Below are 17,667 nucleotides of genomic sequence, written 5' to 3'. Positions count from 1 at the left end.
CAAATCTTTGTTGAAATCTGATTTTGCACAAGAATTTTGACTTTGCAGACGTTCTTGATCAAGATTTACAACCAGCACTCTAAGAGATCTTCCACCACAAAGACTTGCATAGCAACTAATCTGCTTGATTTCTCTATCAAGGTTCACACAACACCAAAGATCTTTGACCAATCCCTCATTAAAACAAGAAATCCCTCGAGATTTTCAAGAAAACGGTGGTTTTAGGATTTGGTGTAATACTGTGCAAAATTTATGGTTTAATGAAATTAAGGTTTAATCATGGATTATGGTAAAAAGAACTCTAATCAAGAAACAATGCAGATTAGAGTGTGAAAACTATGATCGACATATACTCGAAAATGATTATCATTACTAATCCACTCTCAACAAAGATCAGAGCAAATTTCATTACTAATCCACTCTCAACAAAGATCAAAGCAAATTTAAAAAACTGTGTAAAACCTAATCCAAAATGATTAAGCACTACACTCCCTAAACAAGGATCTAAGCAAAGCTCTGATACCAATGCAAGAAAGGTACATAGGTAGGGTAAAACTCATTAGCTAGAGTCCTCATAGCTTGCACCTCAATGTCTAGAGTTGCCATAGGATCATGGTGGAGAAAGCCATGAAAACTTGTTTGAGAAGCTACTAGCTCCAAAATGTAAATGTGTATATTATTGTCAAAAGAAACAAAAATTTCCCAATAACTGACTTACATAGTCGCTTAATCTAAAGATATGTCCATACTAGCCCATGCCCAAGATCTGTGTGCCTAAACCCCCATGTGTACATGTGCTAGTGGAAAATAGCTTTCTTACAAGAAATAGTCATATAAAGCCAAGTATGTCACCATAGTAAACATGTAAATAACATTGTGCTAGTGGAAAATAGCTTTCTTACAAGAAATAGTCATATAAAGCCAAGTATGTCACCATAGTAAACATGTAAATAACATTGTGAAGAGTAATCCTCTACTTCTCAACCCTCTCTCATATTATAGATCAAGCCTCACCATTGTACAAAACCAAGGAAAGGCAAGCATGGCTTTAGCTTACTACTATTTTAAGGCTGATTAGTTCCTTTACTTTTTAACAGGATGGATCCCAAGAAGGCTGAGGAAAGTGCCTCCAAATACAAGTCCCAATGCCCATTCACCTTAGAAGAGGAGGCGACCACACCCTATAAAGCAAGGAGAAGAAGGTAGAAGAGAAGAAGACATCATCAAAGTTTGCAAAAGGATGTGGAGACCCCCAAAGGGAGGTTCATTTCCCCTACCACTCACAAGAATGTCTCATGTTCTTGAAAGCCCCAACGTAAAGGCAAGCCTACAAAAGCATTTGGATTAAACAGGTATGCAGAGCAGCAAAGCTTCAAGGACTAGAATTAAAGAGATATATGTAGACATGTATGCAAAGTAGCTACCAAAGATATCAATCCATATTTGTGGGTAGAGTTTTTAAAGAAGTATGACCAAGGCACAAAGACCAGTGAGGTCATTCAGGAATATGGATAGCAAAATAAGGGTAACGAACAAAGAGAATGATATCCAGAATGAAATGCATCTACTACCACCACCAACAACCAGGACACATAGAGTGGAGAAAAAGGACTTTCCATTTGCAAATATGCTCAAAGAGAAAAAAATACAATACTAATAGAACAAAGTATGAATATAAAGAAGAACAAGTTGTAGAAAAGGCCTACCAAGCCTTGTAAATAATAATGTAGGTTAAACCTATGGAGGACAGGTACATCCGGGTGGATCTCTATAAGCTACAAAAAAGTGCATCCAGGTACACAATACGACTAGGCATATTACATCTACAAGGAGATGAATAGCTACCTACAAGCCCATCAAAGCAAAGTAGTAAGTCCTTACCTACTCACAAAGTTGATAAGTGATGTCACTGACATTCCTCTACCCATAGCACCACTGGAAGGAGAAACCACAGCACAATGGAAGGAGAAACTCCAGCACCATGTGTAGGTGGATATCAATGTTCCATCCTTATATTGTATTGCCCAGGCATCGGCTAGCCCATGTTTGTATAACCCCCATTATGAGGAGAAGCCATGATTGTAGCTCGAGCATGCCTAGCATCCTCGTATTCACATGGGATAGTGGCCTAGGAGGCCAGATGATTAGAGACAACTTGGATTAGATTTGGCACAGTTCCAAATAGGCTACACGCTACATTTGACTGTTATCTCATAACAGTCCACACATGGAGTAGGTAGACTTTACACTTGGACATACCTTCACCTGGTATTACGGTGCCCGAATGGAGGCAAGATAAGCCCAAACGGCCGTCATGGGATGTGAAAACATTGTGCAATTTTATCTAGTTCATCTTTATGGCCGGAGTCTACACCGCAAAACAGTGGCACACCAACTATAACCATGGAGCTACATGCGATCATGTCTTGCGTGTATATATATAGGCCTATATAGATAAACGACTTGCCCCTTTCTCCACACACTTCATCAATCTCCATCTTAGCAGCTCCACATCAGCCATCGAAGCTTTTGTCATGAGCACAAGGGTGTGGGTCACTTCAGTAATTCAATGCTCTTCTCTATCTTTATTATTTTGCAATTTGAGTTTTAAAGTTTGTGTTGTGAAAGATCCGACTTCTTGTGATGTGACTGATCTCTTGTATACACCTTACATTCGCACATTTGTATTCTTCTCTATCTCTATGATTGTGCAATTTGAGTTTTAAAGTTTTATGTTGTGAGAGATTCTACTTCTTGTGAATGTTTCCTTGTATACATCACACATGGTGTCCTCTTATATGATGGTATCAGATCTCTAGCTCGGTACAAAACTTCTTCGCTAAATTGCTATCTAGCAATCTCTTAGTAGAGAAATGGCATCTTTCACAAGAACCCGCCCACCACTATTCGGTGTTGATGGAAAGTGTAATAGCACTAATTATCCTCTCTGAAAGTTCAAGCTTAAGGTTATTATTTCCTCCTATGAGCTCTGGGGCACCTTCATTGGTGTTAATGTTCAACCCCCACCAACAAGGGATACAAACAATAACCCTATACAACCTGCTACTTGACCTTGTCCAAGATTGCAGACGAAGGAATGTAGATGCTCTCTGCACCATTGTCACTAGCATGGAAGATAGTATGATGACCATGGGTTCAGCATGGCTTCATAGTAGCTATAGAAGCATGGGCTTTGTTGCAAAGCCAATACCTGACCATAAATCCCTCAAGGATTTAGAATCTCGAAAATTGGCTTCAACAAATGAAGCTAGAAATAAAGGTGAAATGATGGAGAATTTTCTCACAATCAAAGATCTCCGTGACTAGATATACCTGCAAAATCGACATGAGTGTGCTCTCCCTAGATCTCGCTCATCGCTGTCTAAGGGTATTGCTGCCTAAGAATGATAGTTTTTTTACATCAATGTTGGTGATAGACCTACTCTTCTCACATTTAAGGAGTTCATCTTGTTACTTCAAGATAAGGAGATGTGGATGCAAAGTCACAATGGTGGCGCGACGACGATAGGCTTTCTCCGCTAACACAGAAGAAGGGTAAGGATTCTAACTCTTCAAATAACAAGAAAAAGGTTAAATGCTTTTATTGTAACAAGAAAGGGCACATAGCCAAAGAATGTAGGAAAAAGCAAGTAGATACCAAGAATGGCACTATAAGACCCAGGAAGAATCCAATCATGCTAGATGATAAGAGTTGTTTATTGCCATTAGAGTAGTGATAGCTAATGTTGCAGCACTTGATGATTCTTGGATCATCACTCAACAATGGGGCGTCTAGGCACACATGATTGGTATTCCTCCCTAAAGCCTATGGTTGGAGATGACATCTTAATGGCACTGTAACAAGGTAATGTTTTTCTATTGGTTCGGGATGCATTTCTTGGATCAGTAGCACTCTCGTCGAAAGAGGCTGAGTACAAAGCTGCATACTTTACATCATGTGAGGCATTATGGCTCAATAACAAGGCATTATTTTTCTCTTGGTTTAGGATGCATTTATTGGATAAGTAGCACTCTCATCTGACAGAGATTGAGTACAAAGCTGCATACTTTGCATCATGTGAGGCATTGTGGCTAAGGAGGATTCTACAGGATATGGGAGTGGTGCAACCTACAACCTTGCAATGTGACAACCAGAGTTGCATGGCCATTGCTCGAAATCGTGTGTTTCATGCTCACATGGAACACAATGAGATTCATTACCACTTTGTGCCCAAGCACCAGCTAGCTCATGTTTGTACGGCCCCCATTATGAGGAGGATCCCGGGCACCCGGCATCCCTGTATTCACACAGGAAGGTGGCCTAGGAGGCCAAATGGTTTAGAGATGGCTTGGAATAGATTTGGCGCATTGCCAAATAGGGTACATGCTACACTGGACCATAATATCCCAGTGTAGCCTATTTGTCACACTGATAGGCTACATGCTACACTGGACCATAACAATCCACACATGGAATAAGTAGACTTTACTCTTGGACACCATAACAGTCCACACATGGAGTAGGTAGACTTTACTCTTGGACACCATGTCCTGACATTATGGGGCTGAAACGGGGGCCAAGATAAGCTTGAATATTTGTGGAAGGTGGAAAACCTGCATAGCGTTATCTTGTAGGATTTGAACCCAAATGGAGGCTTTTAAATTCATGAGTTCTACCACTTATCATGGTGACTCAAGAGCGCCAAGATTTGAAACCCAAGTGAAGGCTTTTTTACTCGTGAGTTCTACCACTTACACTACACCACCGTGGTGACTAAGGTGTGAAAGTGATATTTGTATTTTATTACAATCCACACATGGAGTAAGTAGACTTTACTCTTGGACACCATGTCTTGATTCGAACGAGGGCCAAGATGAGCCCGAATGTCTGGAAAGCCTACGTAACATTATCTATTAGGATTTGAACCCAAGTGGAGGCTTTTAAATTCAAATGGAGGCTTTTAAATTCATGAGGTCTACCACTTATCGTGGTGACTCGAGAGCACTAGGATTTGAACCCAAGTGAAGGCTTTAAGACTCTTGAGTACAGTAATTTAAATTCAAGTGGAACCTTTCTCGACAGCTCTAGGACTTGCACCCAAGTGAAGGCTTTCAGACTCGTAAGTTCCACCACTTAGGATTTGAACCCAAGTGAAGGCTTTTAGACTCATGAGTTCTACCACTTACACTACACCACAGTGCACTGACACTACACCATAGTGGTGACTTAGGTGTGAAAGTAATATTTGTATTTTTACAATAATAAAGTAACATTCATATTTTCACCGTAATAATAGACATGCACCTTATTTAGATGTGTTGTTTGTATTGAGTGTGCACCTTATTTTCAGTATCCAAATTAAACTTTTGATACAATACCAAGAATATATTATCTCCTTATTAATGAAACCATTAAATTTATAGCACCATTTTGGAGTGTGCACCTTATTTTCAGTATTTAGATGGTTGAAATTGAACTTTTGTCTCCACATTGATAAATTAAACCATAAATTTTATTTTTTATTTATTTATAGAAATAAAACTAAGTACAGCACAAGCAGGAAAGTTAACCCAACAGAAAACGGGCTCTTTTTAGGATTTAAAGTCGGTCAATTATGAATCCCCTCCACCACCCCAGCCTTCTCCTGTCTGGATTCCCTTCTTCAGGAAAGGTTGGACAACACCTGAGCGCTGAGAGAGAGAGAGAGATCAACAACAAGGTAAATCAGGAGGATTCCTTCCTAAACAAGGGAGATCAACAACACTTTGAAAAAAAATAAAAGCTGTAATCCAAAGCAAGGTAAACTAAACAAAATGGAATATTCCACTATAATTAATCAATCCCCTCAAAAGTCGTGGCATTCGGGTTTGTGTTGCCCTATTTTTGGAAATTTTTATTTAAAAAATCAAGGGTTTTTTATTTTATAATGACACTAAGGCCTTCCTTTTTTTCAGAGGCAGGCTAATAGGACCTTCTTTGATTGTGAGAAATCCCCTAGGCACTGTGCAGTTGTTGTGGCTCATTTAGTGTTTCTGGGATTTTCCTAAACAGGATTGGGCCCAAATTGAAAGGGGTTACTTACAACACATTAATGCAGCAATGTAATGGCTTCTTTATATAATGTGAAGCTGACCTCAATGTGATCCTTAAGGCAAGATTGGCTACCGTTCATACCTAATCTATTTGGCTCGTCACTTGGATGGATTACTAATTTTGATCATAGGACTAAAGGATATTGAGGATGGAAATGATGCATAAGTCTATGGAAAGGAACACTTGTTAATTGTTGGAACAGGCCCCTAAAAGATGATTCGGATTGTTTCCATCGATATTCTCTTTAAGGGAGAAGCCAACCATTCAAATGCCCGCAGGCTCCCCGGAACATCCAGACTGTTTGTGGCTATAATTGTACCGCCTTTGGGTGGGAGACAAAGCCGCCTTCGGGTGGGCACTGAAGTTGTTACTACAAAGAATCTACTCAAGGGAAAAAGGGAGAAGCCAACCAAATTTGGACACTTTGGCAGTCAATACTTATTGAGAATAATCGATTGATCTAGTTGTCCTTGTGAGCCAACTAAGGTTGATTGAGAGTATACATTGATTTATGTAAGAGACTTTGTTTATCTTGAGTTTATTTAGAAAAACAAAACTCTAAGATTTCTAGATAGAGAGTTTGTTTGCACTTCTCATTTGGGTACAAAGACTCAAAAGGTTTTTTGTCAAACAAAAAAAAAGGTCATGCAGACTATTAACAAGTCTGTGAGCATATGTGATGGATTGAAGAGTCGATGGACTATGAATCTTGTATAAGCTCGGATACAAAGGGTTGATCCAAGTAGTCCCGATGGAGGTGATCTCTGAAAGAGAGAATCATGTAACAGTTTAGCTGAAGGCTATAGGGTTAACACTCCCCAAATACCATAGGTGCACCATGGTTTAACACTAGCTATTGATGAAAAGGGTATTGATAGATGCACCATTATTTAATAATGTGTAGTGTCTAAGTGAGTGACTGTGCATAAATAACCGTGTGGTCAATGATGTAAGCTCAAAGTGCATTCCCACCCACTCCTGTGCTTGGGGATTTTTGTTCGGCTATTCATGCACATATTTGGTCCACAAATGCATGTTGATCTGGTGAGTGTTTCAATGCTCACCATCAACATCATAGCTACTGTGCATGTAATGTAAGCCATAATAACCCCGAGAGTGGATCGTAAAATATAAGTTATGGGGACATTGAAAAGCGCAACACCAATAACTACGAAGATGTATGGGTCTCTCTGACCTAACTTTACGCTCTTCCAAGTCTATTTACATGCAGAGGCACTAAATAGTTTACTTAGCAAAGGGAAAAAACAAACCCCATAATGTGTCCTTTCTTTGAAAAAACTTTGTCTGATGCCACCCTCTTGAAAAGCCTTTTCAAGGAAAAAAAAATAGCGGGTCAAATTGGATTCAAACTAGAAGGGTCAGACTGCTTATAGACACATGAACAGAAAAATCATAAGCAAAACAGCCATGTAGCTAATAATTCAGAGTCCAATAGGAGATGTGTCTATGGTCCCACGCTTCCAAAAGAGCAGCTCCCTTCCGTTGACTTGATCTACATATGCCAAATGGTAATAGCCCATCAAACCTACACTACTGAAATGTCATGAAAAGAGTCAATGTTGGCGTCTACTCCCACCATTTGAATTTTGAGATTACTGGATAAAAACATCCATTTACAATCAGTTTATAATGGCATCCTGACTTAAACCAACTGCACTGATGCCTCAATTCTCAGAGCTCATTCAAAGGGGCACAAGGTTGGCACAACCCCATTTTTCCCACAGCAGACCCGGAGTACAGTCAGAAACACAAGGAATAAACTATCTCACTGAAGGAGACGTGCAACCTCGCAAGACCTTTCTGCAGGTGTTTATCTTGGGCTTTGAAAAACCCATGGCACTGTCACTATCAGCATCAAATATGAGTTTGTATACAAGAGAAAATAAATGCATATATATCTTATGCACCAATCAGCTCCCTGATTCACATCACATGCCCCATCCTTTGTCTCTTGGGCCATCATCAGGAAGGTCCCAACCATCATCAGCATCAGTACTGGAATTACGTTGACCCCATCCAGCATTACTCTCAGTATTAGTAACAGCCTGTCCCCAACCACCCCCACCATCTCTTCTTGTAGCACTGTCCGAAGCCTGTGCCCAACCACCATCACTTTGGCCTCCAATGTCCTTGCCAGCCTTCTTTTGAACCTGTCCCCAACCATCACTCTGTGCTCCAGTGTCCTTGCCGGCCTTATTTTGACCCCGTCCCCAACTGCCCCCATCATTTCTCCCCGAAGCTGTATCTTGATCAGGCCCCCAACCATCATCTTCTCCTACAATGCCTCTGTCAGTCTTGGCTTGAACTTGTGCCCAGCCGCCTCTTTCTTGTCCTTGTGCCCAGCTCCCTCTGTTGTTTTGTCCGTTTTCACGCCCCTCCCATCTTCCACCCCTTCCCCCAGCACCTCTTCCGCCCCTTCCACCCCCAAAATCCCCATTGAAGCCATCTCCCCTACCAGTTCTTCCTCCTGGTCTATACCCCCCACCAAACCTTCCTCCACTTCCCATGCCATCCCCTCTTCCACTCCTTCCCCCATAATAATCCAGCTGATCCCTCTCTCCCTCTCTTGTCCTCTCCCAGCCATCCTCACTTCTTCCTCTTCCCCAACCCTCAACGCCTCTACCACGACCGCTCCAATCACTAGCAGCACCAGCCCTTGAACCAGGTATAGATGCCCTTTCCCAATCGGTCTGGCCAGAACCCTTGGCTGCATTCCAACCATCGTTGTCCCAACCAGCTGAGCTCGGCCTATCCGATCCTCCCCATGTGCCACCACCTGCTGCACCTCCAGGTGCTGGACTCTTCATTGGCACCATGGCAGCAAGCGATCTGTTTGGTTCCGAAACAGGATCATTAACATGTTTTTGAAAATAACCCACAAGCTTGTCAATGTTATCAAACATCCTTTTCCGGAATCTGTATCCTTTTGGATACAAACTAATGTACTCGTGGTGAATGTTTGAACTCCGAAGGTAGGACAACATGAAGGCCCCGGGGTGCTCATGAGACACTGAGAAGGCATATACAATTCGCGATGGATTCGCCAACTTCTCTTGCTTCAGAAGAGCATCGATTTCTTCTTTCCTGCCACGTCGGAACTTTCGATAACGCAGCATTTCCTTCAAATTACTGACCAGGGGGTCAACATAGCGAGCAATGACCTGCACATGCAATCCATGATCAGCTAGTTTGAAGCATAAACTTAAAGAACCAGAACTTCAACCCAAAACTGTGTGTGTGTGTGTGTGTGTGTGACGTCTCAGGCCTGCGACCTCCCCCGTCTTCTTCCTGGACTGCATGTCGGCCCTGCAGCCCTCCCCGCAACCTCCTGGGGGTCCCCTTTGTGCGCGCGGGTTCTTCTTCTTCCCGCCTACCACCCTGTTTTCTCCTCTCCTCATCGCCGATCTGCCCCTCCTACTCTTCTACGCTTCCACGACCTGTGTGTGTGTGTGTGTGTGTGTGTGTACAGCCAGCCTGTGTACAGCTTGTGTGCGCGCGCGCGCGCGTGTGTGTGTGTGTGTGTGTGTGTGTGTGTGTGTGTGTACAGCTGTGTGTCTGTGTCTGTGTTTGCTGGTCAGGGCTTTCCTCATGGAGCCTGTGAAGACTTTTCAAAGAGTCAACCTTAAGCATCGCCAGGTTTTGGTTGATGATGCTCCTGCTCGCTGCGTGAATCCGGAATTACTGCCTTTTGCTGACACCTTACAATAAGGGTTTTCTGAAATTCAGCAAGCTTGGGATGAGCCAAAGCCGGCTTTTCGTGTTTCTATCCCAGGACAGGTCTTGTATGCTCCAGTAATGAGTTTGGCACAGAAAGCGGTTGTGCTGTTCCTCTCAGGACACATGCCGGATGCGGGGGATGTTGCACAGTGGATTAAGTCTTTGCTTAAAGGATGCTTTGTTGCAGGCTGTTACAAAGCTGCCTATGGTTTTTATGAGGTTATTTTTACTGAGCCACAATATAAGCAAATGCTTTTGGAGAAATCTCCCTTGTTTTATGGTCACCAGTTGCTGCATGTTTTTCCTTGGATGCCAACCGAGGACTATCAAAATCTTATCAGGCACAAATGCCCGGTTTGGGTGGAGGTGTTGGACTTGCCTTTGTACTGTAGACCTGCATTACCATTCTTCGTTGAGGCACTGGGGAAAGTTGTGTGTCCACCTCGTTTGAATGGCAATGTCAATCATTTTTGCGTACTGTGGGACATAGATAAACCCACTCCTCCCCATGTGGCGTTTCAGATTGATATGCATGGTATGCCCTCTCAGGAGGTCTTTTTAAACTCAAATGGGCTCCTGCTTTGAGTGTGGGAAGTTGGTCACATGCAATCTGACAGTCCCATCTTCCCTTAGGTATGCATTAGTAACCCATCCATCTGCATTCTTGCACAGCATATAGGGTTCCACATGGCTTGCATAGCAGTCAATCTTGCATCTGCAAGGCATAAATGTTTGCCCATGAATTCTCTGGGGAAGAATGACATCCATCATCAAAGGAGTACATAAGTTTTGGGCGTCAACTGGCAGCAGCAAGGGGTTCTCTTCCACAGAAGAAGACGGAAGTTGGCTCCAACATTGCCTCAGGAGGTTCAAAGCTTCAGGAACGACGGAGATGGTAGGTGAAAGGTTTCCACAGGCAGGCCAGGGGTGACTCAGGTATTTCCAAGCAGTTTTAGCAGCATTTGCCATTCAGTTGCCGCAGTAGATAAGGTCTTTGGCTCAAAGGATTCCACTCCTACAGACGACCTCAGTCCCGCCAGCAGAAGACAGAAGGGGGCAGTGATTCGATGGAGAAGGATCACCACAGGAGTCGAAAGGTTGCCAGGTATACCACCCAGCAACAGTTTAGCAGAGGGGAATGTCACGTGCACACCCATCAAGTGTAAAGTGACATGGCATCATTTCTAGCATCAGAATCATCGTCAAATATTTACCAGATATTTATGTATGATTTATCAGGCATTTTACAGGCATTAAAAGCATTTAATTCAGCTTGTACATCATTGTATGGGCCTGGAATGGCACCTACAACAGTGTACACATCATTTGCATCACATGGTTTATTTTATGCGATTTTTTAGGCACATTTCTGGGGCAGCCGACATGCAGATAAAGGCATTTATGCGAGTCGTGGGCATTTGCATCTGGCCGACAGCAGTTAGGCTGGCCGCCCAGCAGCCCTCACTCATATATAAACAGGCGCCTCTCCATTCAGCACCTTAAGCCCATTTTCAGCAAAGTTTTCTCCATCGTTTCTCCTCCAGGAAGCCTTGGGAGCAGCAGTTCAACCACGCATCCATCATCGTTAGCATTCATTCTCAGATCATCAGCGTTTTCAGCATTAAGTCCATCATCGCATCTGAGCGCATCAGTCCATCAGATCAGTAAACGCATAGAGCATCATCTCCGTCCGGAGAGCATCTGCGTTTCAGTTCAGCATCAGTTCCCAGCCATCCCTTCAGCGTTTCCTTCCCAGGAGACAAGGGAAAGATAGTGGGACAGAAGTACATTCAGCATATCAGTATATTCAGCATATAGGCAGCATATTCAGCATATAGTTCATCATTCCTATCTCCTACATAGAGGGAAGCCGGCATCGAAGGGTGGACCTCAGCATTGGAGCAAGGAACAGTCCTCAGCATCAGCATTCAGCCTATTCCTCTCATCCCGAGAAGGATAGTCATCTAGGACAGCATCATAGATCTATTCAGATCTCATCGTAACCCATCCATCTAATATAACTGCATTGCATTGCATTGACACTATCTGTCTTTCTTAAGCATCATTAAGGGCAGTTTAGTTAGACTAAGGTTGTGTTTACGACCGTCAAACTCCTCACATGTCACATTTTGTCTGAAGACCGAGGCCGGTTTACATCTTCCTTCACCGGTTTGATCTCTGGGAACCCCCTTCTCACATGTCCGCTGCTCCTTTTCAGGGCTGCAGCATCTGTTTTCCTCCGTTTTCTTCCCTACATGTGGTTCTTGTAGTTGTTAATGTTCTGAGTTGAGGATTGGTGGCTTCTGGTACCTGTGGTGGACACTTCTTCCGAGATTGTGCATTTTCTTTTGAGATTGAGCCCAAGCTTTTGTGATGGCTGCCCCGACTACACTTCATATGTTCTCTGAGTCTACAAAGTTGGATGGCTCCAACTACACTTTGTGGAAGGTGAAGGTGAAATCAGCCTTGCATGGCGTAGATCTCTGGGATTGGCTTGTTACACCTGCCAATGCTACCCCTCCCACCCTTTCTTCCGGTGGTGTGACTCAGGCACAGATTGATATTTGGTAGGCAAATGATCGTCGTGTTTTCTCTTTTCTAATGTTGAATTGTCAAGATTCTGTTCTCTCTCATGTGCATACAACAGACGCTGCACATGAAGTTTGGAAAGCATTTGCATATCTTTACGAGATTAAGGCTCCGGGACAGATTTTGGCTTTGGAAAAGCAGCTTATGAACTTTTCAGTTTCTGCCTTTCCATCTTTATTTGCTTTCATCTCGAAGACGAAAGATCTCCGGGACGAGCTTGTTGTTTGTGGCAAGGATATCTCTACAGAGGATATGGCTATTTGGCTTCTCTCCAAGCTTCCAGAGAGGTTTGATGCTTATTTTCAATCTCTTGTTTCTTCTCCTCGTCTTGTTCCAATTACTTGGGAGGAAGTTCTCCCCTCCATTATGCAAATTGAGTCTCGCTTTGAGGAGCAGACGGGCACCTCTGGTGGTTCTAATGGAGCTTTGGCTACACGAGGTAAAGGGAAGAATCAATAGAAGAAAGGAAAAGGGGGTTCTGACAAGAACTCCAAAGATAACGACAAGGATAAAGACAAAGACAAAAACAGATCTTCTAGAAACAAGGACATTGAGCATCATTACTGTGGCATCGTGTACTTGCTCTTGTGACTTCTCAATCGCGGTCATGGATTGTGGATAGCGTTGCTACTGCTCACATGACACCCCATCGAGATTGGTTCGAGAACTTCACTGCCACGACAGGCAAGATCACCTTGGGTGATTCTTCTTCCATGCTAGTGCATGGACATGGCACCATCCCCATCTTCCGCTCCTCCGAGACAAGAGGTACTTCTCTGACGTTCTGTACATTCTAGATTTGGCATTTGACCTTTTGTCAGTGAGTGCTCTTACAGCTCAGGGTGCAAAGGTGATCTTCTCTCGTGATGAAATTACAATTCGTGATAAGGAGATTGGTAGCATCTTGGCTCAGGGAGTCCAAGATAGTGGTTTGTACAAGTTGACTGCTTTGCTTTCTTCTGGTTCTTCTTCAGCTCTTTGGCATGCTCGGTTTGGCCATTTGAGCTCTCAGCTACTACAACGAGCTTCGAAGGATGGATTGGCTGAGGGTTTACCGACCATCAAGGCTCCATCTTCTGTTTGTTTCTCTTGTTTACAAGGAAAGCAACACTAAGCCGCCTTTCCGAAGGAGGCGACACACAGATGGTCCTATGAGCACCGATGAGGAGCGCCTGAGGCAGCCCTTGATTTGGAACCCCTTGATCCGACTTCCCAGTGGTCATATGGTTGGATCGCGATCTCATGTGTCGTGGGGCCCGTTGAGCTCCGGCCCAGCCCAGTCCTTAGACGATTGGATATGTTTTCAGCAGCTGCCTCTAGAGGTTCAGGAGAGGAGACTCAGCGGGATGAGGGGCAGAGAGTTGATGAGGCAGGACATTGAGGCGGCCATCCCCCGGGAGTGGCGGACTCCAGTACAGGACCCTCCACCTCCACAGTGGATGGGCGTCTTTTCTCGGCACATGATCCTTCTCGCGGTCTGCGGCTCAGCAGAGAGAGTCGCCCCACTCACCTTCGAGGTGGGAGAGGGAGGCCAGCTTCAGAGGACCCAACTGGATTTGGATGAGTTCCAGGGTTGTATCTTTCAGAGGGTGCGGGTGGTCGGCTTTCATCAGAGACAGTGGCATGTAGACCCCTCACCGGCCTCGAAAGGGGAGGACTATTCTTGGAGATTATGGGCTTGGGACAGCAGGCCTCTTATTCGCCTTCAGTGGGATCCAGGCGAGTGGCTTTGGCGAGATCCCTATTCGGCCCCTACCAGCCCAGGCACCCCCTTTTTCAGTACACAGCGAGGCTGGGGCGGCGGATCCAAAGGCAAAGGATAGAGGGCACCCCGGCGATTATCCCTCTTGGTTGACCTCGACCTACGGATCCGACACGGTTTCTAGTGCCTCTTTGGTATCCCTTTGTCCTTGGTCTTCTACTGTGGTACTCTTGTCCTCTTCCTTGGTCTTTACCACACTTGCTTCCATTGGAGTACTTTGACTCATCATGGCAAAAAGCTTCTTTATTTCTTTCCAATACTCTTCTTCACGTCTTTCGTCGTCTTTTCTTCTTTGCCTTGATTCTTGTTTACGTTGTTCCCTTCTGTGCCTTGCTTCTTCTACACGTTTTCTTTGGCGATCTTGGTCTTCACACGCTTGTTGGTAAAGCTTTTTCCTTTCCTGGGATTGGCATTCAAACATTGCCCAACTAGCTTCACTTTGCCATTTCATCAAAGCAAAAATATCCTCTTTGGCTACCATGAAGAAACGCTTGCTGTTGTTTTTGCTATAATCAGCCTCAAAATCTTAAACCTAGGCTTCTACATGCATCCTAGACACCCTAGAACCATGTGAGATTGAAATCTAGACTTTCTAGTACTATACTATGCTGACAATGAGCAAAAAGGCTGATTTGATGCAAAAACGCAAACCCTAATTTTGCTTGCAAACCCTAAAACACAAACCCTAATTTTTTGATTTACATGCAAACCCTAGCATTGATGAAAAACTTTTCCTAGGAAAAACCCAGACTATGCGGAAGCGATGATTAACGCTAATCACATGCTCATGACATAGAGGAGTAGAGAGAAGGAGAAGAGAGACTATTTACCTAACCTACTCCTACTATATATTATTGAATGAATGAGTAATTACAATGATTGTCATAGATCCAATGTAGATCTAGACTATGAATGAACTTATGCTTACTGTCCTCCACTGTGCGTTAATGAAAAATGCTGATTTGTAGATGTACTTGGCTGATCCAAACTGTTAGACTGCATGGCCTTGGTCTTGGCTTTGCAATCTCTGTCTTTGAATGATTATGAATGATCCCATGGCCTGCCTTTATATAGTAAAGTGATAGCAAGTCGTAATCAGGTCGGTTTTCACTTTTCAGGCCATAAAAAGTCATCAAAAATGCCCCAACCATTGGTGCATGTTCCGGGCACCTATAAGGCCACCAAATTGGCTCCAAACTACCCATATACAATCTCTAACTTTGCCCTTAAGGCGGCTATAAGGAATAATCATGTCTACGTGGCACCGGATTAAGGTGTGCACGTGACATTTGTGACAACAAGTGGCTGTGTTTCCCATCGGTGCTGCGTTTTCAGGTCCAGCCAACGGGCTGTTTGCTGCCGGCCAGTTTTGGTGGCTGTGTTTTCTCCTACAAAGGCGATCCGGCTAGTTCACTTGGCTGCGTTTTCTTCTACAGAGGTAAAAGGTGGAGTTGTGGCTGTGTTTTCTACACCAGCATCTATTTTTTGGTGAGTTCTTTGCATTTGGTGCTGCCAGACAAGTGGCCCTACATTGTCTTCTTCCTCCACGAATCCCTGCCCTTCCAATAGGCATTTCCCGATGGATCTTGGACTGTTTTGCTGCTGCCCCGCCTCTTTCTCTCTATGGTTTGTGTCACCACTTCTCTGGCAGACGTCTGGAATGATGTCATGATTGAATACATGTGGAAGGGCTCCATGGAAGGATTGGTATCCTGATGTGAGTTCCTGGCATGATTTATGAACTCATGGAAGCGTGATCACCCTCGTGAGTGACTCTGGACTCATGGAAGGGTGGTTACCCTGGTGAGTACTCTTTGGTCCTGTGTGGACGGCGCCTGTGAACGGGCTAGTTGGATGTACAAGATGTAAGTTGGGAGATTTCATCCACTATGTTTTTGCACCAGCACATGTATGTGAGTTGCACATGCATGGATGACTTGTTTTTGATGCCTCGACATTGCTTGGTATTTTGCCTGTGAATGTCCACGGGCACCGAGGACGCCTAGACAACCGTGGATACACGTGTGCACACCTGTTTGGGACTTATATGGTTTCCTTATGTGTTTTGCAGGTGGTAAGTGTGCACACTTAACCCAATTTATTCATTATTTCATGTTACTAAGGTTTATTGGGTGCAAGGTTCACATTCACTTAAAGTGTGGGCACACACACTTGTAATTTTATAAGAGTGCTCACATTAGGCTGGACTATTTTTAATGAACCAAGGCCAATTATGAGAGATGGGCACCCAGACACTCCCAAATAGCTCCACAGGTTGCTATTCTGGGTGTGGGAGGGCCAAAGTGGGCAAGCCCTGACTTGTAGAGCACTCATCTGAAAAACGTGGGCTGTTAGGAGCTGTTTGGACAGGAAACACAGCAAGTTTACTCGGTTTGCATGAGCTACAGGTGGAGTACATGCCAAGAGCAAGAGTCCCAGGGTTTGCTGGCTTCTCTCTCTCTCTCTCTCTCTCTCTCTCTCTCTCTACAGGGCTGGCCGACTGCATCTAGAGGGCGGCAGGCTGTTAGATTTGTTTCCAGAAACTGGCGCATGGCTGTTGGGACTGTTTTTGTGCTACTCTACTGAGAAAAGGGCTTGAACGGAGTGAACAGAGCCTAAACAGGAGCTGGCCAACTGTTGTAAGGACCATTGTTGGCTGTTTTTACAGGTTTGTAAGAGGTTTCTCGCGACGAAACTTGAGCACATGTCCCTAGACAAGTATCAGGCCTGGGGATGTGATCTGGTGGAACCTGTGGGTGGTCAATGAGCCAAAACCATGGCAGGTTACTGTTTTGCAGCTTTGGGACAGCACTTTGTTAGAGGGTTGGTGACCGCTCTATCAAAGTATAGGAGTGGTTGGTGATCACTCTACCCTAGTTGGTGACCGAGGGTATTTCTACGAAAGCGGTTGGTGATCGCTCAACCTTGGTGGTAACCAAGGGTGTTGCAACAGGAGTGGTTGGTGACCGAGGAGTTGCAGGTAATGTGTTTACCTATGTTTTCACAGTTGGATAAATCTGGTGTCGGCTAGATGAAAGTGTACTCTCCGGGCACCCACATCTTGTACATATAAATACTTCTCTTGGTAATAAAGATACCTCGGCGGGGGGGGGCTACCCCAACTTCAACCCCTAGTGCTGTGTCATGTGCAAGTTGGTTTATGTTTGCAGGATGTATATGCTCATGTAATGTTTCACAATGATGGTAATCATGTATATGCCAAGAACGGTTGATGTATGTATGCTGTTTTGGTAGTGAATTGGTTCCGTATACACGTGCCCGTTTGTGACAGTTTGAGAGGGGGCTGATTGTTCTTGGTGCCTCACTTCGTTGGAAAGCACTTGAGAGAAGTGTTTGAGAGCTGAGATTTGTTCTTTGCTGCTGTGGATATGGCTCCCCCCTTGTACGAACAAAGATGACAAGTTGAAAGGACCCAACTACGCTCATTGGAAGCTTCAAATGTGGATCTGGTTCATCCACAAGT

General features: G+C 44.1%; 1 protein-coding gene across 2 annotated transcripts in view; it reads right to left on the bottom strand.

The window, feature by feature from the left end:
* Positions 1-7,860: 7,860 nt before the first annotated feature.
* Positions 7,861-17,667, bottom strand: part of LOC147635236 (transcription elongation factor SPT6-like) — a 35,419-nt gene continuing 25,612 nt past the window's right edge. For both annotated transcript variants that reach the window (XM_086802456.1, XM_086802457.1), the window contains exon 16: positions 7,861-9,276. In XM_086802456.1, the coding sequence (XP_086658582.1) occupies positions 8,044-9,276 (1,233 nt within the window). In that variant the 3' untranslated portion in view covers positions 7,861-8,043. The remainder of the gene's footprint in view (positions 9,277-17,667) is intronic.

Source organism: Cibotium barometz, chromosome 9, assembly GCF_041138505.1.
Source record: "Cibotium barometz isolate CiBa-2024 chromosome 9, ASM4113850v1, whole genome shotgun sequence".
Taxonomy (NCBI): Eukaryota; Viridiplantae; Streptophyta; class Polypodiopsida; order Cyatheales; family Cibotiaceae; genus Cibotium; species Cibotium barometz.
Note: the sequence above shows the minus strand (reverse complement) of the source record. Positions and strands in the feature narration are given on the sequence as shown.